The 27,877-nt window shown below is 37.2% G+C and overlaps 1 protein-coding gene and 1 long non-coding RNA gene across 4 annotated transcripts in view; one reads left to right on the top strand and one right to left on the bottom strand.

Moving 5' to 3' along the window:
- Positions 1-585: 585 nt before the first annotated feature.
- PKIA (cAMP-dependent protein kinase inhibitor alpha) overlaps positions 586-27,877 on the bottom strand; it is a 96,986-nt gene continuing 69,694 nt past the window's right edge. The window contains exons 1-4 of one of the 3 annotated variants that reach the window (XM_089335447.1): positions 16,911-17,082; positions 15,492-15,567; positions 7,503-7,680; positions 586-4,010 (exon numbers count right to left, since the gene is read on the bottom strand). In XM_089335447.1, the coding sequence (XP_089191573.1) occupies positions 3,931-4,010; positions 7,503-7,680; positions 15,492-15,506 (273 nt within the window). In that variant the 5' untranslated portion in view covers positions 15,507-15,567; positions 16,911-17,082 and the 3' untranslated portion in view covers positions 586-3,930. Of the gene's footprint in view, positions 4,011-7,502; positions 7,681-15,491; positions 15,568-16,910; positions 17,083-27,877 lie in introns of those variants that run through there. The other 2 variants (XM_002710648.5, XM_008255683.5) reach the window with 2 other exon arrangements.
- On the top strand, positions 14,933-17,615 carry LOC149126249 (uncharacterized). The gene is made up of 2 exons (XR_016235749.1): positions 14,933-15,104; positions 16,695-17,615. It is a non-coding gene; the product is annotated as an uncharacterized LOC149126249 (long non-coding RNA).

Here is a 27,877-nt window from a genome sequence, read left to right as displayed (position 1 = left end):
TTAACAGACCTCTTGTTAAGCTCAAAGAAAATTGTTTAAAAAAACCTCAACAAAGGATGCTTCCTCTGTCCCCCAGGGACATGGAAAGAGAGCGAGCTGTGTAGAATTTATATCTAAACTGATATTTCAAACAATGAATAAACATTATTACAAAATTTTGCAGTTACCCAGAAGTAAAGAAAAGGAGGTGGTTTGATTGATTGTGATTCTGCAAAGAATATGTATGAATGTATCTCTGAATGTTAGGGGCTGATGTTGACTGGAGATTCTGATAAATGCCTGTCTTTCTCCTTATTGGACATCACCTTTCTGCAGGTAAGCAAGTAAGAAATAAATTTGTGATACTGGGGTCTACGATTTATGATGTGGAATGGTTCTGGTTGATAACATCCAGGAAGTGGGCTACTAGAATGAAATAGAGGTGAAAATTAATGGAGTAAAACCTGGAAAAGGGGAGCTGGAGCACTGGGTACATCCACCACAGGATGGCTGAAGCTTTGGATTTCTCCTTTATTTTCTCCATCGCATTTACTAGCACCAAGTTATAGTGTGTGTTCAATAAATACTCTTAATAGACTGTGAAAATTTCAGAAAAATTTTGTTGCTTTTAATATCAATTATGTGAGCATGCAACGTTGCTAAATACATGTCATACAGGCTCACAAATGAGTTCAGAGACTGCCACTCTTAATTAAAGAACAATGTAGAGTCTATTAAGACATCATAAATTATAGATCCTTTCCTGTCTTTCCTGGATAATTATACATTTCCTCCCTACTATTACTGTGGTGTCACTCAACAGTTTTGTTGCTCAGCAGTTACATTTGTTTACCCATTACTGATTCTCTATAATAGCAATATAATTATCTTCCAAAAGGGTGCATTACCATCGTCTCTAAGTAAGAAGTACCACCTAAAAGTTGGATGCTGCACTATCTGTTACCTATTGGAAAAATATTTTTATGAATTTACGAGAGCAGTACATTGGCATTAGATGCTTACAATTGATAAAGCTGACGAGTTTACACTAGTTGCAAATGAATCAAATAGCCAAAATCTTAATGTATTTTGTTAAATGAAAATAAATAGAATGGAAGAAAAAGAGAAATATGAATCATGGTAAGTTTGTAGCTTTCCTAATAGAAAAATTTCTTCTGCAAGGTATAGTCTCCCAAATAAGAAATAATCAGATTTTTTGTTTTTTTTTTTTAAAGTATACTTTCTATGATCTACTCACATTTATATCATTATCCACCTAAGTACCTTGAGAAAGGCAATTTTTCTTTCTGGGCCCCAGTTTCCTTCTCTAAGATATGGAAGCTGAGCAAAGTCATCTCTGAAAGTTCCAAAAATTGCCTTTAATTCTATGGCAGTAAAGAGCTCCTTGGAAACAGACAAACATGGATTCAAATCTTAATTCCATCACTTTTATGTTTTTAAACTTGGAAAAATTATTCTCTACTGAGTGTTAATTTCCTAATCTGTGGAGTGGGATAACAATATCTCTTTAATTGATTTGCGAGAAAATTAAATGAGTATGTGCTGCAAAGTGATTAGCATTGGCATTGGGATAGCATTGGCATTGGGATGGTATTGGCATCCAGTGCCTATTATCAAACCAATGCCTTTGTTCTCTACCCTTTCTTTTCCTCCTTAAAAATTTAGATCCATGTGTATTATTGACTTGCAAGTACAAGATGTTAAAACAAAATTAGAAAGACTGTGAACTTTTGCTAAACAAAATTTATAAAATGTGGATGTATTGGAAAGTCAGTATTTACCTTCCAAGCTTGAGAATGCCTTCACAGATTTGACATTGCCTTCCCAGATTGGGATTGAATATAGCAGACAAAGTAGCAGTAAGAGGTCAAACTAAATCAAAAGCTCCATACAAATTCACAATTTAGCACTATTTATGTATTCAAAGACAAGCATGGCACCACATGCATTAATATAGTATATCACATAGGAATATAAACCCTCCACATATACTCAGCACTGATTCTAAACTTTACAAAATCACAGGAAATCAGTTTAAAATTCCACAACTTTAAGGAAGATGAAAACTTTAGATTCACAAGAAAGCTATGGAGATAGTTAATGAGGATGTTGAAAAGTGATTATATAGGCAGTATGTTTTAGATTGTCTAGGCCCCAGGAACATCTTTTCACATCTGTGAGTCTATTAGTAAGTAGATTTGCTTGGATATTAGCTGGACATTTTGACCCTTTATGGGTTGGATAGAAGTCCTCTAAAATTTAATCTGTCCTCTTTCTGTTCTCAGAAAGACATTGCTAATTTTCTTCCCTAATACAGCTGTTTAAAAGTCAAATGAGACCCATATTCCTATCCCAGTAGTAGAAAAGTACTGCAAAGGGAGCTATGAGAAGACTTAGCTTCATCTTGTCTGTAAATTTAAAGAAGAGCTGATTTCCTGGCAGAACCATAAGATCACCTGCTGAAATGCAGTTTCATCTGGAATTGTATCAAACCCGTGAAGGACAGCTAAGGGATTTCCTATTGTTGGCTTTTTGTCCAGTAATGCATGAACCACTGGCATACTACTGGTTCCTTATTTATTACAACTAACAAATGATTTCATAATACTGACCAGAGGGATTCCACAGCTCACGGCAACATTCCACACAAGTATTATGATGTCAAAAAACAGCAGAGGCCACCAACAGTATCAATGAAGATTTTGTAAATTTCTAAGGATGGTAATTATTATTGTATCAGAATGCAATTCACACTAATTATTAATAAAAGTTTACAAACATTAAAAAGTGCATAATAACATTTGGATCTGTTAGGGCTGAAAAAAAAAAAACCATGAAAATCACAACACGAGGGCTTTACATTTGTGATTGGTGTCCACATGATTGCAAGGAGATCATGTTCTCTGTCTTAGCCTGGTGAAGATGAGATGTCTCTCAACTTTAAATGGGAACATATAGCATTTGAGAAATTTGTTTCCACAGAACAAAATATTTCTAGTTCGTAGCATTATCTAGGGTTTTCTTTTCTATCTTCCCAAATCTTTAAAATTCTCCTAATTAAAAATTAAAAATATTAGTTGAGAGACGTTTCTCCTCTTGAAAATAAAACAAAATTCACAAATTGAATTCTGCTCTGTGCAGACACTCAACAGATTGATTTTTTGGTAAAATTCACATTAATGGATATTTTCAAATACTGTGTAATAAAGCAAAGGAGTCTTAGGCTTAATCAATTCATCAGTATACAGTGATCAAAGAGAAAGATTATGGTTAAAAAAGTGTGTCCTATCCTGTGTACACCAACACACTATGAAAAATTAAAATAAAAATGCAGCCCTTTTAAAAATGAGTGGTATAAAAATTCACAGTAATGTACATAATTTTTGTTTTTCATAAGCATTCAAAGGGGGCAGTGCTGAGCATCTATATTGTACAATACAAAACAGTGTCAATAACATAGCAGTAACACACGGATACACAATGCTAAAAACAGTGCTTTCTGGATGGTTCATTTACTGGGTGAATACTTGAGCCAGAGATATATAAACTCTGGGTTTCAACCAACCCTTTGCAATTAGACACAATTAAATCCTCTGACATTGTGAGGGGCCAGATGCTACAGGAAGAATCATCATCTAGGTCAGTGCTACTCTCTACAAGCATTTCATCATATGGTCAGGTGAAAGGATCCATCTGAAAATGATGTCCAAACACAAGCCACATGATTTCAACCATTGCTAATGACAGAGGTAGAGAAAAGTCTGTCTGCAGCCACAGCCTCTGCCCCCATTTTTAACATAATGAGCGGGCTCCTGGGATGCAGCACAGCCATTTTCTTTTTCCCCTTTTCACTCATGGAAACAAATGCATTCCAGCCATTTCTGGACATGTGAGACATTGTCAGGTGTTGCTGAAGGTCAAAGTGGGGCATTAGCTTTCAGATTTTGCTGCTTCCCCTTGGGCTTCCCCACTTTGTTCTGTTGAACTTCGCTGTGCATCTTCTTCACCTTCTGTAAGAGAAAATGAAAAAGAGGGTAAGGGCAAAATAAAATCTATCACTTTTATTACTGGATCTCAGTATCTTGAGCCTTACTCGGGAAGTCTAAAATCCTCATAGAGACCATCAAGAAAATAGCTGAAGTTTTCAAGGCCTGGCTAATTCTGTTAACTTGGGACCTTATGAACCTGGGATATCATGAACTTGGGACAAAATAACATTTTAATTTTCACAATTGTTAGTGATTAGCTATACTTTTGACAAATAGCTAGGAAATCTCATCACCAGTGTATAGTGTAACAGGTTACAGAAATCAGAAGTATCTTTAATAGAAATCAGAAGTGAGAGAAACCATCTTTTTTTCTCTAGCTTACTTGAAAAAATATTTTTAAACTGCATTTTCCATTATGTATAACACTTGATGATAAACAGCTGACTGCTCAGAGGTTATATTAGTTCAAATTAAAAGCAGTAGTGGAATATGAAGGACATATTGTAAGCTGAATAATCCCTTATCAAACAGTTACAATGGTGTCTGGTCTGACCTTAGAGAATATATGTACAATTCCAATAATTCTACCTTTTACTCAGAACTACAACCTCAGCAGCAATCTTATCCACATAGCATACACTGAAACTGAACAATGCTTCTACTCTCTATTAGGTCACTTTATAAGAGAACAAGCTGTAGGCAATCCTTGACTCAAAGATTAAAAATTTTTCATTGCTATTTGGTTCCTAGGCAACCAATATGTCTTGGTGGACAAAATATTTTGGGGTGTTGCAATAATAAATATTATACCAATATTTGCTAAGAGTTTGTGATCATAATTCCCATGGCTGGAAATAAATGGGTTGATTTTTTGTTTGGATCATAATGTTGAAAAACAGTACTCTTAACAAGTATACACCAGACATCTGACCATACTCCCAAAACAGGAAATCTTTAGGAAGATTCAAAGCATTTCTTTCATATAAAAATCATATACTGTCCTAAAGAGGTTTCAAAGATATAAACAGGCATTATGTATTATTTTCATATACTGCTTTTATTATTAGAAAAATGGTCAGTCTCCCAAGATGTGTAGATGGTCTGAATCTGAGATATGTGGATTACCATTCAGCAAGAATTTGTGAAATAGGAGAAGATCTTGGTAACTGAGGGAATGGAGTCAAATTAGGGCAAATGTAAGACAGCAGAATATTTAAGGATGAGAGTGAATACATAAATATAAGATGAGGAATTTGACTCCAGTGGGGATTGGGATTTTCTAGGTATCGTGTGGCACTTCTTAGGGCTTAGATTTATGCTGCAAACAGAGCTGTTGAGAAATAGAACTTGTTAACAAGTCAAAAGGAAAACATGAAGCAGCAAAATTGTTGAGTATAAACTAAAATGAAACTGAAATTTAGGAGCTACAAGAGGAAGCTCCTTCCAATTCTCAGGCAGCAATGTTAAATATGCTGTTTTACATTAATGATTTTTTACATTTTAGACTTTCACATGGTGTAATTTTTATTTTAGTTATTTGTATATTAGAATAACAGAGTCAATGCTATTTATATTTTGCCTACTTATGAATTTTGATTGAAAGAGAAAATTTTTCAAAAGTCTAGAAGATGGCAATTAACATGAAGAAATGTTTAGAAAAGACATTTGGAAGCACAAAGATATCTGAATTAGTCTAAATTATTTAATTATAATATACTTAGTTAAAATATAAGGTTATTTTATTTTTCATAATTATTAAAATGAAATATTAATTTATTATTTAGGTTATTGATAATAATTATATAGTAAATATTTTCTCTAATGTAAGAAAGGTCTTGGGGCTAAGAATGCTCAACTTCAAGTAGAATGGAAAAAGGAGAAATTAAATTACATGATGAATTAAAAATATCCTAATATTAAAGATGAACAAAATTAATATAGATTATTCAAAATAGCATATTAAGGTAAAATTTTTTTAGAAATCATATGAAATGAATTAGCCAAGTTTCAAAGGCTGAATAAAATGTATATTTACCCATCCCATGTCATGAAATCAGAACAATTTCTTCTAATCTTTCTCAGAGCTACTTGGGAAGTGACTACTGACTATAACAAAAGAGAACAATGAAACCTGAAGGACAAATAGGTGCAAATATTTTAAAGTGGTGAGATTATAGTTTTATTATTAATCTGAATATTAAATTACCAATCAGTGACATACTGCCCTTTAGTCACCAAATAAAATGCATCCTTATGGTATTTTAAGGTAATGTGCTGGTTTTTTTTCAATAATGTACTTGTATATATACCCTGATTCAATTTTCCAGTAAACTGAAGTGTTTGCCATAAAATTCTAATCGTGAAGACATATTGAATAGTTACTAGACAAGTCACAAACTATGATAACTGTTTCTCATGTATGTAACATTATGATTCCTTAATCATGAATTCTTTCTAGTTTTAAAGGTTATTTTTGCATAAGATTTTGAAGGGGAACACATTCAACTTTGATAATTGTTAAAGCAGTGGAAGAAAGGATTACATGGGACTTACTAACACTCAGAAGGAAGGTGGTCAAATATTTTAGAGTATAAAACTTGTTTTTGATTTTTACTAGTAAAGTCAGACTCCTTGAGTAAGAATTCCAGGCACAGTAAGAAGAGGAAAATTTCACAAATCATTTGTATCATGAAAGGAAAGCTAAAAGACCTCTTTACCTGGAACTTATTTAACAGATTATTTCACCTCAATTCTCAGTGCAATTAGTCCTAGAGACCAGTTTCTTCTGAAATCTTTTTTTTTTTTTTTGACAGGCAGAGTGGATAGTGAGAGAGAGAGAGAAAGTTTTTGCCGTTGGTCCACCCTCCAATGGCCGCCACGGCCTGCGCGCTGCGGCCGGCACACTGCGCTGATCAGAAGCCAGGAGCCAGGTGCTTCTCCTGGTCTCCCATGGGGTGCAGGGCCCAAGCACTTGGGCCATGCTCCACTGCACTCCCGGGCCACAGCAGAGAGCTGGCCTGGAAGAGGGGCAACCGGAAAAGAATCCGGCGCCCTGACCGGGACTAGAACCCGGTGTGCCGGTGCTGCTAGGTGGAGGATTAGCCTATTGAGCCGTGGCGCCGGCCCTGAAATCTTTATTAGAATTAAGGTGTGTCAGACTCACCAGTGAAGCTTCTTTAATATTTACCCGTTAGACATTAGAAGTAACTAATATTGTCAAGAGTAGGAGCTCCAACTTAAATATTCTGTATAAGCGATTTCAAAGCTCTTAAGTCATTAGGATTTAAAAAATCGTTAAAGATTCAACATTTGAGTGGAAAACCCTATAAAGAGAATTCATTGAAAACAGAGTGGGAGTGATGAAGAGATTAGTCACAGACTTTCATCTGGCCCTATACTTTTTATAACTCTTGTCATGTGGTTACTTTCAAAGCTGGCTTTTTGTGCCTTGATCTTAGTGAAATGCTGCAAATCATTCTATGTTGATAGAGAAATGTGTGTCAAATGACTCACCTGTCTTGTTGATATCAAGACCTGCTAATTTCAAGGCTAATTCATTGCTGTTGCCACTTGCAGAGGAAACCAGGATATCATGTATTGCATTTCTTCTACCTGTTCTTCCTGAAGCAATGAAATCTGCATATGTAGTTTCCACATCAGTCATTGCTAACAAATATCCACATAGCAGGGACTACAAAAGAGAGAAAAATTACAAGGTAAATATAATAGTAGTCAACAGTAAACATTTAACAAAGACATTTATTAAACTACTGGACTATGATATGTTGTGAGACAATTGTCATCTTTACACATCCACCAAGCAAGTAGTGCTTTGATTCTTGTTCTAAGTATTTCTTGATTTTAATATTTAATTATTTTCATCAAATTCAATTCCTTTCCTCCCTCCCTCCTTCCCCCTGTCTTCCTTCCACCTTCCTTCCTTCTCCGTTTCTCTATTTTTTTTGTTTGTTTTTGAGATAACATATTTTAAATTTACATTACAGTAAAAAGGCTTAATACTTCATCAAATATAGGGGCCGGTGCTGTGGTGCAGCAGGTTAAAGCCCTGGTCTGAAGTGCCAGCATCCCATATGGGCGCCGGTTCTAGTCCTGGCTGCTCCTCTTCTGATTCAGCTCTCTGCTATGGCCTGGGATAGCAGTAGAAGATGGCCCAAGTCCTTGGGCCCCTGAACCAATGTGGGAGACCCGGAAGAAGCTCCTGGTTCCTGGCTTCTGGCTTCGGATTGGCACAGTTCCGGCCATTGTGGCCATCTGGGGAGTGAACCAGCAGACAGAAGACCTCTCTGTATCTACCTCTCTCTGTAACTCTATCTTTCAAATAAATAAAATAAATCTTTAAAATATAACTTCTCCAAATAAGAAGTTTTACAAATAAATAGTAAAAATACCCTAGTTTAGTGGGAATATAGACAATCGCTATAAACAATAAGTGAATGGAAAAATGACCATTTCATCCATATATAGTAAATTTTAAAGTAATCACAGATCATTAAAACTATAGTAGTATAACATTCTTAATCATCGTTTTGACAAAGGTCTAAAACAAAATTTTACAAATCTATATTTGCAGCATTAGTGATACATACAGATATTTCTTTTTTGTTTACTTTTAAATTCTAGCTCCCATATATAAAGGAGAACATGTGGTATTTGTTCTTTGAGGTCCGGCTTATTTCAGTCAACATAATGTCCTCCAATTGTGTCCACTTAGCTGCAAATGGTAGAATTTCATTCTTTTTTTAAATAGCTGAATGGTATTTCACTGTGTATATACACCATATTTTCTTTATCCATTCATCTGATGATGGACACCTTGGTTGATTCCAAATTTTGGCTATTGTGAACAGTACTACTGTAAAAATGGTGGTGCAGGTATCTCTGATTCATTGTGTTCAGGTCTTTTAGGTGTATGCCCAGCAGTGCGATTGCTGGATCATATGGCAAGTCTATTTCTAGCTTTTTAAGAAATCTCCACACTGTTTTCCACAGTGGCTGCACTAATGTACATTCCCACAAACAGCGTATAAGTGTTCCCCTTTCTCCACACCCTTGCCAGCATTTGTTACTTTGTGTGTTTTGGATTTCAATGATTCAGACAAGGGTGAGGTGGTATATCATTGTGGTTTTGATCTTCATTTCCCTGATGGCTAATGATGTTGAGCATTTTTTTCATATGTTTGTTGGCCATTTGTATTTCTTCTTCTTCTTTTTTTTTTTTTTTTTCATTTTTAGACAGGCAGAGTGGACAGTGAGAGAGAGAGAGAGAGAAAGGTCTTCCTTTGCCCTTGGTTCACCCTCCAGTGGCTGCCACGGCCGGCGCGCTGTGGCCTGCACACAGCGCTGATCCGATGGCAGGAGCCAGGTACTTATCTTGGTCTCCCATGGGGTGCAGGGCCCAAGCACCTGGGCCATCCTCCACTGCACTCCCTTGCCACAGCAGAGAGCTGGCCTGAAGAGGGTGAACCGGGACAGAATCCAGCGCCCCGACCGGGACCAGAACCCAGTGTGCCGGCGCCGCAAGGCGGAGGATTAGCCTAGTGAGCCACGGCGCCGGCTGTATTTCTTTTTTTGAGAACTGTCTATTGATGTCTTTTGCCCATTTCTCAACTGGATGTTTGTTGTTGTTGAGTTTTTTAAGTTGCTGGTGTATTTGGGATATTAATCCTTAGTTAGGTAGTTTGCAAATATTTTTTCCATTCTATTGGATGTCTCTTCACTCTATTGATTATTCCCCTTGTTGTGCAAAAGCTTCTGAGTTTGACATAGTTCCATTTCTTTAGTTTTGCTTTTATTGCCTGTACTTCGAGGGACTTGTCCTAAGTATTTAGATCAAAGGTCAGGGCCTGACAGTAAATACTTAGGCTTGCAAGGTCATAAGGTCTCTGTTCAAAGTGCTCAACTCTGTCCTTGTAGTGCAGAAGCATCTGTGGGCAATATATTAGACAAATGTAGTTAACTAACAAGCTTGATTTCCAGAAACAAGCAGAGGGCCAGATTAAGCCTTCATGCTATATAGTTTGTTCCTAGCTGGTTTAGATCATAAAATCATCTTTTTCCAATACCATTTTAGTCTCAACTCAAGAGGAAAGAACTTGAAATGAGATAGGGGGTTGAGTAGAAATTATCTCTCCCAGGAATAAGCAGTGAGCAAATGCATTGTCTGCAAAAAGTCTAAGGATATTAATGACACTGACCAAAATCCAGTTTGCTCTTCATTGTGCACCAATGATTCTAAACAGAATCAGTAATCATATAGGGCTTTTAGTCCAGGAAAACAACTTCCTCTGCCCCCTCAGTGAGCCATTACTTGAGAGGAATAACCAACTCTCTGAACTGAAACTTTGAAATTAAACATTTGAATTTATGGTCAATCAAGGTGAGTTTTCCCAAATTTGATGACCCACATAAAGGTTTAAGGAAGAACAATATTTTCAAGGTGAAATATGAGATATGCATATTAACAAAAGACTACCAAATGCAAATCTTTAATTTCTTTTTCTATGTTTAAATTGGTAGCTTTCCCTGAAGGTCAAAGGAGGGATGGGTACTAAGATTTGAAATAATGGAGAATTTCTGTTGGGTTAATCTGTTTAAACAGCACTTCAAAATGATATACTTGCCTTCCTATCGCTAGCCTTCCCAATTACTTTTGACCACTGTTCAGAATTAAAAACATAGGGGCAGGTGCTGTGGCATGGCAGTTAGAACCATGGCCTTCAATGCTGGCATCCCATATGGGTGCCAGTTGGTGTCCTAGCTGCTCCACTTCTGAACTAGCTTTCTGCTATGGCATGGGAGGGCAGTAGAAAATGTCCTAGGTCCTTGGACCACTGCACCCGTGTGGTAGACCAGGAAGAAGCTCCTGGCTCCTGGCTTCAGATCAGCCCAGCTCTGGCCACTGCTACCATTTGAGGAGTGAACCAGCGGATGGAAGACCTATCTCTCTCTCTCCTTCTCTCTCTCCTCTCTCTCTGCTTCTGTAATTTTACCTTTCAAATAAATAAACAGATCTTTAAAAAATATTAAAAATACATACCAATATCAGCAGAAAGGAATTTTTTCAAAATATAAGAAATGTGGAAGGAACTATAATGGTGAAACCCATGTATCATAATGAGCATACACTCTGAAATCATAGTTTGAGATTATTCACAATTCAGTTTAGCATGGCAGCTAGTCACCTATTCCTCTAGGCTTAAAATTTTCTCAGTGTACATCAAGGAAGGAACTATTGTTTAATCTGGAGAAAACTTTTATATTCTCTCTTCTTTAAGAAGCTAAAACAGTAAAGAAAGAGGCATAGCATAACACAAGTTTAAAAAGGCAATTTTTGTATACTATACTGTTTCTTCATTTGGGCAACCATTAGTTTCCATTCACTAGATTATATGTTACTGTTTTTATGGAACTATGACTTGTCATTTATTTAACCTTTTTTTGTTGTGTTTTGAAGATTTGTTTATTTGAAAGAGTTACAGAAAGAGAGGGAGGGACAGAGAGGGAGGGAGAGAGAGAGAGAGAATGAAAGAGAAAGAATGTTCCATCTGTTCATTCCTCCAAGGGGCCACACTATGACTTGTCATTTATTTTCCCTTCCTTTCTCCCTCCCTTCCTCCCTCTCTCCCTCCCTTCTTATATCCTTCCCTCCCTCCTTCCTTCCTTTCTTCCTATTTCCTGTCTTCCTTCCTATTTCCTTCCTTCCTTCCTTCCTTCCTTCCATTTTCTAAGACTTATTTATTTAAAAGTCAGAGTTCCAGAGAAAGGAAGAGACAGAGAGATCTTCCATCTACTGGTTCATTCCAAGTGGTCACAATGGCCCAGGACTGAGCCAGGTCTAAGCCTAGAGCCAGGAGCTTCAGCCTGGTTTTCTGAGTGGGTGGCAGGAGCCCAAGCATTTAAGTCATGCTCTGCTGTTTTCCCCAGGCCTTTGGAAGGGAGCTGGATAGGGAGTGGAGCATCCGGGACACAATGCTGGCCCCTATTTAACCTTTCAAAATGCTCCTCAGAAGATTGTAGGTTCAGTTCCTGCTCTGCCACTGAGTCATGGAGTGATTTGAGGAAAGATCCTCAATCCCCTCCCCCATTCTTCCATTGTTACTAAGTAAAGTAGAACAGCTAGATAATGTGACAATGACACTTCAAGTAAAGGTACAAAAACAAGGATCACTCGAAATTGCCTCAGTTCTAAAATCCTGAATTTGGAAATTCCTTCCTCTGGCCATAGCAATCTTTATCTTTGCTTCTCAAGTATGACTCAATTCTTCACATTGATTGTGTCTTCAATTCCTTTAATCCTTTTACGTTACCTGTGGGGAGCAACTCGGACTAGACTAAGTTACTGGAATTAAGACTTATTCTATGCATCTGCTCTCCCACAATATGGCGCTGGGAGAGGAGAAAACAGCTTCTACACAGCTGCCTCCAGTTCAACCAATAAACAGCAGGAGCTGCTCCTGATTGGAGGAGAGCAGTGTACTCGGTGTGTGGGTAGCAGAGTTGGGATTGGTGGAAGAGGACTATAAAGGAAGAGAGAGACAACATGCACCAGGAACATCTAACAGGAACATCTACCTGAAGGAACACCTGTGCAGCCCCCGAGAGAGCCGGCCGGCGGTGTGCCGCTCCCCCGCGGAAGTGGGGAAAGTGGCTAGGGGGAACCGCCCTTCCACGGAGGTGGAAGGGTCGGTAGCCAACCCGGGAAGAACCAGCAGCAAACCCGGGGAGGGCCGAGCAGACAAAAGAACAGCGCAGGGTCCTGTGTCGTTCCTCCACGAAGAGGGGGAGCGACATAATGGTGCCGTGACTCGGATAGGAAGCCTAGGCAGGGTTTAGTGTCGTTCCTCCATGAAGAGGGGAAGCGACAGTTACCCTCTTGTAGGTCCAGCTATTATGAATCAGTTGCCCATCATTTCATGTAATTTTCTTCCTATTAGCCTCAAGAAGTTCCTTTGATCTACTGGCATCCTTACCTTCCTATCTACACTTCACTGCTAGGAAAACACAGCAGTATACTTGCTTTGATCTCACTGCTGGGTGGCTCAGTGTTACCAAAGTCACAAAATTATGCCAATTGGCTCAATTAGAAATTTTGATTCTATTATTAGTATACACTGGGAGTTGCTCAGAAATTCTTTTGTTCTCCTCTAGTTGACTCTTCCTTATGCTATTCTCTGCAAAAAGGAGTCTATACCCCCTTCCAGACCTCACAGCAGGCTCGGCTCTTCATCTTCCTTCTTTGAGAAGACATAGGACCTCTGCTGCAAATTCTCTTAAATCTCTTTCCCAAACAACATTTCACTGTTCAATCACTTTTATTTTCTTTGGGGGAGTTGGCCTCTGTCTTTATGAGACATGACATTAACTTTTTTCTTTTTCTTATTGCTAACGCCATCACCCACTTCCTATTAACATGAAACATCATATTGGAGAGTATTTTTATTCATTTTCCTACCTTGATATCCGTGTCTAATTATTTGGCCAGGCCATGTTGTTTTTATTTGATATATTCATATTTCTTCCCCTCAAACATGGGGAAAGCTCCAACTAGTATTATTACTGAATTTTATTTCCCAAATTTCTCCATGTCCCAATATATCTAAAACACTGCTAACAGAGCCACATTTCAGCTTCTCTCAAAGGTCTTCAGAGTCAAAGCCCCAGCCTGTAGAACGCATTCTGAATGTTTCAGCTTATCTTTTAAGATTTTCCACAATCTGGAAAGGTCCCGTTTTTGCTGTCTTAATTTCAATCACTGGTCCTCATGCTTGTTCTGAGTACCCATGATGGTTTTTCAGAACTTTTCTGTTGTTGCCTTTGCTCACCTCTCTACTCCACCTGGAATGCCTTTCCCCAGTAATTTCATTTGTTGAAATGGATTGATCACTCAATGTCCAACCAAACTTCAGGTTCTGTTTTACTTTTCTTCCCTTTCTCTTTAGTTAGCACGCCATGGGCCCTATTTCTGCCCGAAAAAGGGAACTTACATGCTAAATAGAATTAACAGTTATCTCTCCTCATAGACAGGAACTGTGTTTTGCTAATATTATATTTACATACAATTCCTAGCAAATTCCCCTTTACATAGTGCTAAATAAAAGATGTGATAAATAGGCCGGCACCACGGCTCACTTGGCTAATCCTCTGCCTGCAGCTCTGGGACCCCGGGTTCTAGTCATGGTCGGGACACCGGATTCCCGGTTGCTCCTCTTCCAATCCAGCTCTCTGCTGTGGCCCAAGTGCTTGGGCCATACATCCGCACGGAAGACCAGGAGGAAGCACCTGGCTCCTGGCTTCAGATTGGTGCAGTGCGCCGGCCGTAGTGGCCATTTGAGGGGTGAACCAACAGAAGGAAAACCTTTCTCTCTCTCTCTCTCACTGTCTAACTCTGCCTGTCAAAAAAAAAAAAAAAAAAAAAAAAAAGATGTGATAAATAGAACTGACCATGAGGAAGAAATATGAGTCACTTTTCACAGTAGCGACAGAGAACTTCTCTGCTTCCTGATTATACTGAATTATCAAATCCTACAAGCTCATCTGTTCAATTGAGAAGGTTTTTATAGGTGAAGAATCTGATGACTACTTAGCCCAGTTAAACTTCTCAAATTCACATAATTAGTTAATTAGCATCCTGGAACTTGGACCTATAATATTCTTGTCTATTCTTTCTGCCGATCTGCTGCCTATCTGAGTAAGTTAGAGTTTGGATAAAGTTTTTGACCTTGGAATAATTCAATGCTATTTGTTGTGAAGATATTTCCATTATCTATATCACCATTAACTAACACAATATTTAGCTTCCATGTTACTTTAAAAAGGTTTGATTTGGACATGCACATTAATTTGCCAAGTATCTTATAAGTGTTTAAGGATAGGTGAAGTTATAGTGATAAACTTTCTTCAATAATCACTCTTTGTCTTTTCAGATGGCTTCTTAAAATATAGGTTTTTAAAAAAACACAGCCGCTATTATTTCTTGGAGCAGTAAGAACAACATTATGAAGTAGGAAACATTTCCTCATTTTTCAGATGAAGAAAATAATCTCAGAGATTTTAAGTGACTGCTAAATAAAACATAGGATCATGACTTAATCCCAGGTATGTGGGTTTTACATAAAAGGCATTTCATTTGCAATAAAGGTCTGTGATTTTTTGACATTATCATTTTCCTATGCAGGCTCCCATAGTAATACATGCATGTGGGATTAACATCTAATTAACTTTGCTAGTGATACTTTTAAGGAAATTTGAAATATAAAGAACAAGGCAGAGAACAGTTGTGACATTTTTCATAGGAAGATACATACGATGTTCTTTATATTCTATATATGAGTATTTCACATTGTTAACAGATCTTGGTGGCAATTCTACTTACATGAGGGAGTCAAAAACTTACTTTGAATTGTTATTCGGCACACTCTGAAGTAATGGGCGCAAGGAGACAGAAATAGGATTATGGAAGATTTAAATGTATGCTGTGCTCACCTTTAAAGTGTTCATAGTTAGGTTTCATTTGGATTGACTCAAAGACAGTATGACTGCTATAATCCAAAAGTTGTACCTATGAAATTTATATTTATTAAATAAAAGCTTTTTATAAAAAAATAAAAAGACAGTATGGACAATTTTGAGATCTTATTACTATGAACTTGCCTTCCTCTTAAGTATTTTTGAAATGTGTTTATTAAACTGATGTGCATCAATTTTACACCTTTAAAGTAACATAGAAACTAAGTACTAGCTGTTCCATTACAGTAGCCATTATAATTATTAGTATAATAACAACTATTATTATAAAAATAATACTTCATTTTTATTATGTTTCTTTTTTTCTCTAGGCAACAGATTTATTTGCCAATAAAAGAACAATAGTTAACAAATGACCCACTCAAAATACATGAATGAAGGGAGAAATATGATTACATTAAAAATAAGGATAGTTTAATCTTCATGATTAAAAGTTTTTAAAGTGAATTCTTGTTAGGTGCTCAAAAAGCAGTTATTTTTAAACACATGGTGGCTGTTTTCTCAGTCATGCATTTGGACACAGGTCTTCTATTTAGCAATATGACTACCAGGGATCTGAAAATATCTTTTACACCAAGTACAACACTGTATAGATGACTTCTACTTTTACTTTGAAATTCTGGACAACTGTCACCAAAAACTTATGTCTGACAGATATTCATTCCCTTCCCCCCTCAGAAAACAAAGACAAAATAAATGTTCAAAAAAGTCAAATAGATGTCAGCTGTGGATAGAGCTTAAACAAAGTAGAAATTGGCACATATTCGGATCTTACAAAAATAATGTTAAAAAAAAAAACCCTGGAAAATGTATCAAAAGTAGGCTTTGATTCTTCACTAGAGTTTCCTGTTTAAGTTCCTATAAGTGGAGTTTTCTAGAAATGACAAAATAATAGTGTACATAGGTAAAATAATACAGTGATTCTTTTGTGTGTAGTTATATAAAAGATTAACTTATATGACTATTCAGCCTGAGGGAGTGAGAAAAAAAGACATTTTATTGTTTAAATACCGAACTATTTGAAGTTAAATTAAACTTTATATCATATATCTCTAAAATTGACAACTCAAAATTCAATCAAAATTCATGAATAAGAAATAAGCTTGCTCTTTGTTTTCCTCTTTCTTACAAAAGCTTCCATTTTTCTTTCTTTAACAACAGAAGCAGTATGTTGGTGTTCTAAGAAGACTTCCTTTCTATGATGAATTTCTTATCTGAGATTCATGATTCATGTTAATCTTTTCCTTGTTTACTCCTTTTATCTTTGCTAATATCACATGCACAACTTATTTAAAACAATAAACCAGAAAGTTTTACTCTAGTAGAATGTACAGATTTAAATAGATTTCATGAGGCTACAGAAAAGTATGTACTTACCTCTCCTAAATTAAGCAAATCAAAGTGATCCTCATTGATGTATATCCTAGAAGAAGTTGGGCCTATGAAGCTGCTAAAATGATTTTTATAGTGACATTGAGTCATGAGCCAAATGGTGACTGGATAACATGCTAATTTTACTCCTGTAAATGGGGCACATGAAATGAGACTCACAGACTTGGAATAAGGAATGGAGAGAATGTCATGAGCGTGCACTGACGACGTCTCTCTAATATGAATGGTGTGACTTCTTTTAAGTTTAAAAGATAAGAAAGAGAAAGAAAATTCTTTCTGTCCCAAGATTACAAATGGAATTTTTTTTTACTTCCTGACTGTTACTTGATGAAATCGTAAAGTGTGTTAAAAGCTCTTAAGTAGTTTACTATATGCTCAATCTAGTGCTCCTGAAATCTTTGGTCTCAGACATCTGTTACATTCTCACAAATTATGAAGAATTATGAATTTTAACTTATGTGGATTAACTATATTAATATGTAACTCATAAGAAATGAAAAAAACTGAAAAATTAAACTAATACACTAAAAATATCAATAATAAATAATTATGTGTTTATATAAATATTTTTAATGAAAATGAAATAAATTTTCCAAAATAAAAAAGTTTATTTATTTTGTTTTAATTTGCAATTCTGTGGTCTGAATTTTGCAAATATCTGGCTCAATAAAAGACATTTGGTTTCTTAAATCTGCTTTTGCATTCAATCCATCCCAATATGTTGTTTTAGTTGAAGTATATAAAGAAAATCTTCTCACACAGATTTTTGAAAATGAATAGAATTTTAGTAACTTTTTTCCCAGTTAATTGTAGATTTTTCTTTCAATATGAAGTCTAAAACTATATCAGTATAGTTTCCATACTTTTTAAAAATTATAATCTATGTTATCTATTTTGCAGTTTTAATGGATGTTTTGTTATACATATTTTATATATGCTAGGCATTAGTGATTTGGAAAATATTGGTTAACTAGGTTATATAAATTTTCAAAATAATAGCAAATTTCATTATTCAGTATCACATTTGTTAGTAACACTATCTATGTCTTTAGAAAGTCTTTAATAGGGAAATTCACAATTTGACAGGAAAAAATAATAAGTGATCCAAAATTGTATTTTGTGCTTCAAAGTTCAGAAGTTGGCAAAAGCTATTGTTGGATTGTAGGGTTTTTCAAATGGGGAGACAGGACACGGGAACGTCCATTCTAAGAGCGCACCTCCACTTTTATTTAGAGGGTACCACCAGCAAGTCTACAAGCTGGCAGGCATGTAGGCAAGGTTATACAACAATTTAAGGATTTGGGCAAAGCACTTCAATCTGGTGGTCTAACATAGAGATTAGAGCTGTGTTGTAAATCTTCAGAGACAGGCCCATTTAGGTACCAATTCATGTCTATTAGCCCCCTACTGCTCCCACTGCCACATTCCTTTGGGGTGGTGTGCCCATCCTTGGCCTTTTCTGGCTTGAGCAGAAACTGAGGCCTTGCCTCTAATTTCAGGGGGGTGTGCCCCCTGAGAGGCATTTATGCAGCATCTCTACATTGGATTATGCTTCCCTCAAATTAGCAAACTCATTTAATTCATTTGCAAGAGACTCCACTAAATGTCTTCATTTGAATAACTACAGTTTTCCTGTCAGTGTTCTTTCAAGTAAAAATGGTAATCTATGAAAAAAGTGTCTGGTTCAGCTCTCAGTCTCAAAACTGCTTAGCTTGAGACAACTATGTATTTGGGTATAAATATGCTTCAGGAAATTACCATGTTATCACACAGAATATTAAAGATATACACTCAAGGGTTGAGATTAAAAAAAAATGTTTTAACTGTTTCATCAGATAAAGCATAAGGATTATTAGGAGAGTTCAGTACCAATGACTTGATTATTGCAAAGGTGCCAGTAGTTTTCCCCACCATGCTTTTTCATCCTTAGTACAAACAGCCATTTTTTTACATGGACAGCTTTTACACTGTTTTAGTAAACTCATAACTTGTTTAATTAATTTTTCCTCTCAAACTTTCTTTAGCCTAGACTAAGATGATTCCCTTGCCTACACAATATTTAACAAATCAAGGCTTTAAAATGAAAAATCTTAGCCTATAAATGTTTTTTTAGCCTATAAATGTTAATGAAGTCAGAAGGACTCTCTCTCTCTCTCTCTCTCTCTCTCTCTCTGTTTTCACTTTCTATTTAGACAACAAGGGACCTTAAAAATACTCATAACTGTCTGCTCACTTCTGGTTAACCCTTTATCATTCCAAACAATAGAATTTCTTTTTTTTTCCCCCATTACTCCTTAAATCTTATTTATAGCTTGTTTTCTTAGTCTCTGTGGAAAATCCTACCTAAACACTTTGTGGAGAAAATTAACATCATCCTACATAAGTTTCTTCAATTCCTCTTACTCTGTACACAAGGAAAGCTATCCATCTCTTTGTTCAAGAGTGCTTCTGCCCAGCATTATTACATGACTTATGTTCTTGATTCTTATTTCCGCCCACACCTATTATTGTTCCTTTAATTCTGCCTCTTGTTTCTGGAGTTTCTTCTATTCCCTAGCTATTTCTCAAATGCTTATGAAATTGCTTACTTCTTCCCTGTTGTAAACTCTTTTAACTGTACATGTTTGAGGCCGGCGCCGCGGCTCACTAGGCTAATCCTCCACCTTGTGGCACCGGCACACCGGGTTCTAGTCCCGGTCGGGGCGCTGGATTCCGTCCCGGTTGCCCCTCTTCCAGGCCAGCTCTCTGCTGTGGCCTGGGAAGGCAGTGGAGGATGGCCCAAGTGCTTGGGCCCTGCACCCCATGGGAGACCAGGAGAAGCACCTGGCTCCTGCCTTCGGATCCTGATCCTTCGGATCAGCGCAGTGCGCCGGCCATGGCGGCCATTGAGGGTGAACCCAATGGCAAAAGGAAGACCTTTCTGTCTCTCTCTCACTGTCCACTCTGCCTGTCAAAACAAACAAACAAAAAACCTATATAAGTTCTTCAGGACATTCATCCTTTTTTTTTTTTTTTTTTCCCATTTATTCTCAAACCTACAGGAAACAAGGCAGATAAAGATTTTTTTCCTGAGGTGTGGGGTTCCAGAGGTGGCTGTTGTGCAGCAGGCTGAGCCTCCAATTGGGACACCCAGCACTTTAGCTCCAGTCCAAGCCCCTGCCTTCCAACCCAGCTTCCTGCTAATGCTCATGTGAGGCAGCAGATGATGGCTCAAGTACTTGAGTCTCTGCCACCTCCATGGGAGACCCAGATGGAGATGCTGGCTCCTGACTTCGGAATGACCCAGCCTTGGATGTTGCAGGCATTTAGGTGTGGACCAGTTGATGGAGATTTCCTTCTCTCTCCTGCTCTCTCTCTTGTTCTGCCTTTCAAATAAATAAAATGAACAACCATTTTTAAAAGAAGGTTTTCTACTACAATGTCTTATTTTATTTTTGACAGGCAGAGTTAGACAGTGAGAGAGACAGACAGAGAGAAAGGTCTTCCTTTCCGTTGGTTTAATTCCCTTTGTAGTTTGACTTACATATCTATCAATTTATCAGAATTGTTTTCTCAATGAAAAATTATTACAAAAACTAGCCCCCAAGTTCAATAGTCTTTTTACAATAGTCAGTCATTTCAAATTGTATACAGCAGTTTATAATGTTGTTCTTTTCCCCTTGAAACATTCTTCTATTTTAGCTACCAAAGATACTATATTCTTGTTTTTTTTTTTAATTTCATTTCTGCTTTATATTTGTTTTAAAATGAGAGAGAAAGAGAGAGAGAGAGAGAGAGAGAAAGAGAGAGAGAGAGAGAGATCTTCCATCCACTGGTTCATCCTCAAATGCTTGCAATAGCTGGGCAGGGATAGGCTAAAGTCAGGATCCCATAACTCAGTGAGTGTCTTATGTAGGTGACAGAGACCTAAGTGCTTGAGTCATCACCTGCTGCCTCTCCTAGTGTGTATTAGCAGGAAGCTGGAATTGGAAACAGAGCTAGGACTTGAAGTAAGGCATTCTGATATGGAATGCAGACGTCTCAAGTAGCATCTTAACTGCTGCACAAAGTGACCACCCCAGAAAGACATCATGCTCTCTGGTTTCCCCATAATCTTATCGCACGTCTGATGCATACCTCTTTTCTTTGAAAGAATAGCTATTATCTGGGGGCCAGCACCGTGGTGCACTAGGTTAATCCTCTGTCTGCAGCGCTGGCATCCTAATATGGACACCGAGTTCTAGTCCCAGTTGCCCCTCTTCCGGTCCAGCTCTCAGCTGTGGCCTGGGATAGCAGTGTAAGATGGCCCAGGTCCTTGGGCCCCTGCACCCGCATGGGAGACCAGGAAAAAGCTCCTGGCTCCTGGCTTTGGATCGATGTAGTTCTGACCATTGCGGCCATTAGGAGAGTGAACCAACGGGAAGGAAGACCTTTCTCTCTGTCTCTCTCTCTCTCTCACTGTAAATTCTACATGTCAAATAATAATAATAAAAAAGAATAGCTATTATCTTTTTTTGTTCTTTATGTTCTGTTTTGTAATCCCATTTACCTCAAAAGCTTGAACTGTTACCTGTATATTGGCAACACTCAAATCTGTAATTTTCAGCCCTGATAATTTTCTGAAGTATCTGAGAATTTTTACTGCCTATTCTACTATGGATGACCTTAAAATTCCAAATTAGGGTCTGACACTGTGGTGTAGCAGGTTAAAGCCCCTACCTACAGTGCCGGCATCCCAAATGGGTGCTGGTTTGAGTCCTGGCTGCTCCACTTCCAGTCCAGCTCCCTGCTAATGCTCCTGGGAAAGCAGCAGAGGATAGCAAGTGCTTGGGCCTCTGCACCCACGTGGGAGACCCAGAAGATGCTCCTGGTTGCAGGGTTTGGATCAGCTCAGCTCTGGCCATTGTGGCCATTTGAGGAGTGAATCAGTGGATGGAAGACCTCTCTCTCTACCTCTCTCTGTAACTCTCTCTTTCAAATAAATAAAATAAATCTTTAAAAAAATTCCAAATTGAAGAAGTTTAAGCTAAAATCTCTTGCTCTCTGCCTCTCTACTTTCACTCTCAAAAACTATTCATTCTCCTCATTATTTTGTTTATGTTACCACTATTTTCTCAGTCATCTACGACAGAAATCTCAGAATTTATCTTCAATCACTTCATCTCACAAATTCTTCACATTCACACATTTTTCCAAACCTCATTGCTAACTTTCTTCCATTCAATGTTTCAAATATTCTTTATTTCCATTCCTCTTACGACCACTGTTTCATCATCTCTTTCTTGACTATTGTAATTGTAGGCTAACTACTCACTCACACTTCCCTAAACATATTCTTCACCTACTTACTCATTTATGTTACCACAGTAAACCTGATAGAGCCTAAATAGGATTAAAAAAAAAAATCTTCAGTGGTTTCTTGGAATCCATAAAACATAGTTCGAAATTTTTGCACAACCTCTTGGGAGTTTGGAGCCAACCCAGGTAAGTATCCTCCTTTCCCACAATTGTTCTCCTATGCACACTGAGGTTCAGCCACAGCACCATATACAATATTCCTGCCTTTCAGTTGTATTTTCCTACTGTTTACTCTAATAGATGGCAACAAACATCCTTCTCTTCTTTCAGGCTCACCTTATAAGCCATTCCTCCTTCCCTGTGTCTGGGTAGAATGAATCACTTCATTATAGTGCTTATTAATTCAGTTTTACATGAGAATTGTTTTCAGTTGACATCTCCTTATGATTCATTTTCCTTTCACTTTTGATACCATCACATTGCTTGACATGGAATTTTGAATGTTGCTCTTAGAGCCACTGGAAGATATCTTGAAGATTTATTCTTGATTGTCTTACTCCACATATTTATTTTTAAGTGGTTTTCTCAAGATCATAGAGTTGGTTTCAATAAAACTAAGCTGAGAAAGCATGCTATCTTATTTATATTCAGTCCATTTTCTGATCTAGTAAAATATTTCATCAATTTAAAAGGATAGAATATAATCATTTTCCTTAGCACACTTTGCAGTATATTCCCAATTATAACGTAAGATTAAAAAATGACAATAGCACTAGAAATCACACTAGGATTCCTTGTAATCTATTCTATTTTACTTAATGAAGGCTACATCTTTTTAATGTTTTTATCAAATATATATTACTAAAATAGCAAATTAATGCATGACATAATTTGTTCCATCTTCATGATAGGGCTTTTTACAGAATTTATTCAATATTTCAAAAGGCTTATAAGCTAATCTTTGTAATGCCCCTGCTGAAGCAGTCACTTAGCTGGAGAACTGTTGATTGGCAAGTGATAAGTGATACTACTTGCACACTACAGATGAAGAAACTAAAACAAAAGAAGTTGACTGACTGGACCAATGTCTTACATAGTCAGCAGCAGCACTGATGTTAGAATGGGATCTGGACATATTCACATGAAAACCTCAATGGCATTAGGAGCCTGGGGATGCTAGTCTTCTCTATGATATGATGCTTTCTAAATTGTTTCTCTTACCTTCTCCCTTACTGGATGTTTATGAGCCCAAGGAAAAAGTTTTAAAGTCTATACCTTCTTATTTAGCTAAAACTTTTTTTTCCTATCTCAAATAGTTTGCTTTTGAAAGGTTATTAGGGGCTGGCATTGCTGCATAGCAGGTTAAACTGCTGCCTGCAGTGCCAGCACCCCTTATAGATGCCAGTTCGAGCCCTGGCTCCTCCACTTTCAACCCAGCTCCCTGCTAATGTGCCTGGGGAAAGCAGCGGAGGATGGCCCAAGTCCTTGGGTCCCTGAATCCACATGGGAGACCAGGAGGAAGCTCCTGGCTCCTGGCTTCATCCTGGCCCAACCTGAGCCACTGCAGCCATTTGGGGAGTGAACCACTGGATAGAAGATCTCTGTCTCTGTCTCTCTATCTCTGTCTCTGTCTCTCTCTCACTCTCTCTCTCTCTCTCTCTGTAGCTCTGACTTTCAAATAAATTAAAAAAAAGAAAGGTTTTAGGGGCTGGTGCTGTGGTATAGTGGGTTAAGCTGCGGCAAGCAGGGCCAGCATCCCAGGGGGTGCTGGTTTCAAGTCCTGGCTGCTCCACTTCCAATCCAGCTCCCTGCTAATGCTCCTGGGAAAGCAGCAGAAGATGGCAAGTGCTTGGGCCTCTGCAGCCATGTGTGAGACCTGGAAGATGCTCCTGGTTCCTGGGTTCGGATCAGCTCAGCTCTGGTCATTGTGGCTGTTTGGGGAGTGAACCAACAGATGGAAGACACCCCCCGCCCCCCGCCGCCTCTCTGTAACTCTGTCTTTCAAATAAATAAATAAATAAACAAATCTTAAATAAAAGAATAATGAAACAGCTATTGTACAATGGCTTTATGATTTGTCATAGGACCAAAATATTAAATATGTGCCAGATAGACTATGTAATTTACATTCCTTAACAATACTATTAAATATTAGTCTCATTATTTGAGTCTTTAGTTTAGAAACCTTAAGTCATGAAACTAGTAAGTAATTTAACCTCTTACCCACCCAAGCAGTTACCATTTTCCAACATTTAAAAATTTTTTTATTTATTTGACAGGCAGAGAGAAAGAAAGAGAAAAAAATATATTAATATATTGAGCTCTCCCATCTGGCTCACTCTCCAAATGCCCCTAACAGTTGGAGTTGGGTCAGGCTGAAGCTGGGAGAGACAGCTCGCTCTCTCTCTCTCTCTCTCTCTCCTTTTAAAATAAATTTAAATAAATTTTTTAAAATGACTAAAAGAATTTATTATGGCAATGGAATTCCAGAGATGGGCAGCAGATGGTCTGGATATAGCCATAACAAAGCTTATTCTACACAGAATAGAAGAGAAAATGTTTTATACGTTTACAAATTAGTGGGTAGGTGAGGGATTTGGACTCTCTTACAACACTCCTTATTATTCTTTAAGAAGAGCTCCCTTAGGCAGCTTGTTGATCCTCCTGATCAGAAAGGCTTTGGAGGACATTTAGACCTCATAGCTGGAGAGTGGAACCAGTTAGGCTGACAAGTGGTGATTTCCTTCTGAAAGAGGGTGAGAGTCAAAGTGGTCTCACTATGGCTTGCTGTTGCACAATAGTAAACACACATTGCCTAGGATTATGAATTTGAGAAGAACCTGGATAAACATTTGATATCTGAAAAGAATGGTTCCAAATTATGAAAAAAATTCCTGCAAAAACTGAAATGAAAAACATGCTTAATTATTTCCAACACTAATATTAGTACAACCTTTCAAATACAATGGCAATAAGCTTTCATATAGTCACCTATAAACTGCGTTTGACTTTGGTATATTTTATTTGATGAGATATAGCATGGAGCTTCCAAAAGTGCAAATTGCCTAGGATGGAGTGGGGCCCTGCTCACACGAAGCAGAAGTGACTTTAATAGGCAGGCTCAGGCTCTGAGACTGACAGAGCAGGGGTGTATTAAAGAGAGCCATCTGGCTTAGGAGAGCTGGGGATTAGTGATTTAGAGAGCATGAAGGGGGGAAAAAAGTCCAAGGATGAGAATCTCGGATTACTTCTAGATTTCTCACTTTTAATACATGAGAAAATAGTGAATGCAAAAGGAACAGCAAAATAAAAAGTTTAAGGATAGCATTTTAACATATTACAACGCTATACTTAAATTTGGTGATCTTTCTTGTTCTAAATGAGTAAAAATGCAAGAATTAAAGACACACATTTTGATGTATTAATATCTGCTCTTCTGCAAATACGTATTTTCTATATATATTTAGTATCTAAATATCTACTCCAATAGAAAGAATGCTTAAGTATTCCACATGTCTCTTTTCAGCCAAAAAGAAAAACAGTTGCTATGACTATGTTTAACATATTTTAAATATATGTGTCATCACTGCCAATTTAATCTGCTTTGCAAATTCTGGTTTCCTATGTAGTACTTATCATCTGCCTTAACTACTAAACTGTCATTGCTTGGGATTATAATTAATGTTTTTCACTATTATGTCCTGTTAGGATATATTTTATTCATTTTTATTAATAAAATAATAATAAATAATAATTTATTAATAGAATGCCCTTTAGAACAGTGGTGAATATTCTTCTCTGCCATTGTTCTACATTATTTCAAGGATTTTTCATACATTTCCTTTAAACCAGGCTTTCAAACTTTTGGACTATTTTTAAGTCAACAGAATAGGCTCTAGAGAGAAAAGGAAATTATGAACAAAGGTAATTGGAATTAAACAAATTTAAATGCAATTAAGAAAGTAATAGCTTGCCATTGAGAAATACATCCATATGTAATATATAATGCATATTAATGCATCAACATCAAGACAGCTTGAAAACGAGATAATCTATTCAAAAATATTTTAAAATATTAATGAGAAGATGTGGTAGAATCAGTAAATTCATAAAATACAAGAATATTTGTAAAGTAAGCAATTGGTCAAGAGAGAAGTTTTGATCTGGAAAATCATGACATTTTGAACTTTATGAAGAACACACTTTACTATGAGTGCCAAGTATTGTTACTATTGTCTGTTGTTAGTCCTGGAAATTAACATGATTTTATCCTGTTAAATATTCCAGAAACTATTTAAAAGGCTAAACGTTGGGTTGGTGATGGCCAACTAGTGGCCTGTGGTGCTGGCATCCCATGTAGGCACTAGTTTGAGTCTTGGCTGTTCCACTTCCAAACCAGCTCCCTGCTAATGGACTGGGAAAGGAGTGGAAGATGGCCCAAATGCTTGGGCTCCTGGACCCATGTGGGAGACCTGGAAGAAGCTTTGGATTGCCCCACCTTTGGCTGTTGTGGCCATCTGGGGAGTGAACCAGTGGAGGGAAGACCTCTCTCTCTCTCCAAAACTCTGCCTCTCAAATAAATAAATAAATCTTTAAAAAAATTCTAACTGTTGGTTTCAACAAATAAAAAGCAACTCAACTGATGTTGGAATGAACTAAGAAATGAAAATATGGCAAAATAGAGACTGCATTGATTATAGTATAAACTACCTGAGAATACAGTTTCTATTTTCCTATTTTGTGCTCCAAATTTCAGAAAGGGTTTTATGCACAGTGCAAGGTACAAAGTAAATATTTAAAAATATTGAACTCATTATCTTGTTTTACAATTATTAATTTCTTTGGAACTTCTATAACTTTTTTTATTTCAACATAATGAATTAATAATTTCTGTAAATAATTCCATGGAATGTTATGTCAACCAAACTCATTTGAACAATAATTAGAAGTGGTGCCCATCACGTCATGTCCTTAATTCATACAAACTCATAAATTTTTACAATAAAACCAAAGGCTCTATAAACACATAGAATAAGCACTTGCCAAATGCTTCAAAAAAAAAAAAAAAAAAAACCAGGTTTGATACATTGTTGAATGCTGTATACTTGGTTATACTTCCAACCAAACACTTCATCTAAAGCAGTGTGTTCAATCTGGCTGCACATATATTTCACATGGGGTGAATTGTAATCTTACCAATAGCTGGTCCCATGATCAAATCTGATGTTTGTCTACATGACAATAACAACTTTTCAGTTAACAGCTTTTTTCATCAGTTGTAAAAGGCAGCCCACTAATTTGCAAAATTTGATAGCAAATGTGTAGCTGTATATGCACACACCAAAATCTAACTGGAACATGGTTAATTACAGCTATTGAGATTGGATGTCATTTTTAAAAGACTTATTTATTATTTGAATGGCCAAGTTACAGAAAGAGAAAGAAGGAGGGAGAGAGAGCGAGAGAGAAAGAAAAAGAGTGACAGATCTTCCATCTGCTGGTTCACTCCCCAAATGACCACAGTGGCAGGGATTGTGCCAGGCCAAAGCCAAGAGCCAGGAGCGTCATCCAGGTCTCCAATGTGGGTTCAAGGGCCCAAGCACTGGGCCTTCTTTTGCTGCTTTCATAGGCACATTAGCAGGAAGCTTATTCGGGCTTGGAACCAGTGCCTTTAT

This window comes from Oryctolagus cuniculus, chromosome 6, assembly GCF_051225735.1.
Source record: "Oryctolagus cuniculus isolate XC-2025 breed Fujian yellow rabbit chromosome 6, ASM5122573v1, whole genome shotgun sequence".
Classification (NCBI taxonomy): domain Eukaryota; kingdom Metazoa; phylum Chordata; class Mammalia; order Lagomorpha; family Leporidae; genus Oryctolagus; species Oryctolagus cuniculus.
Note: the sequence above shows the minus strand (reverse complement) of the source record. Positions and strands in the feature narration are given on the sequence as shown.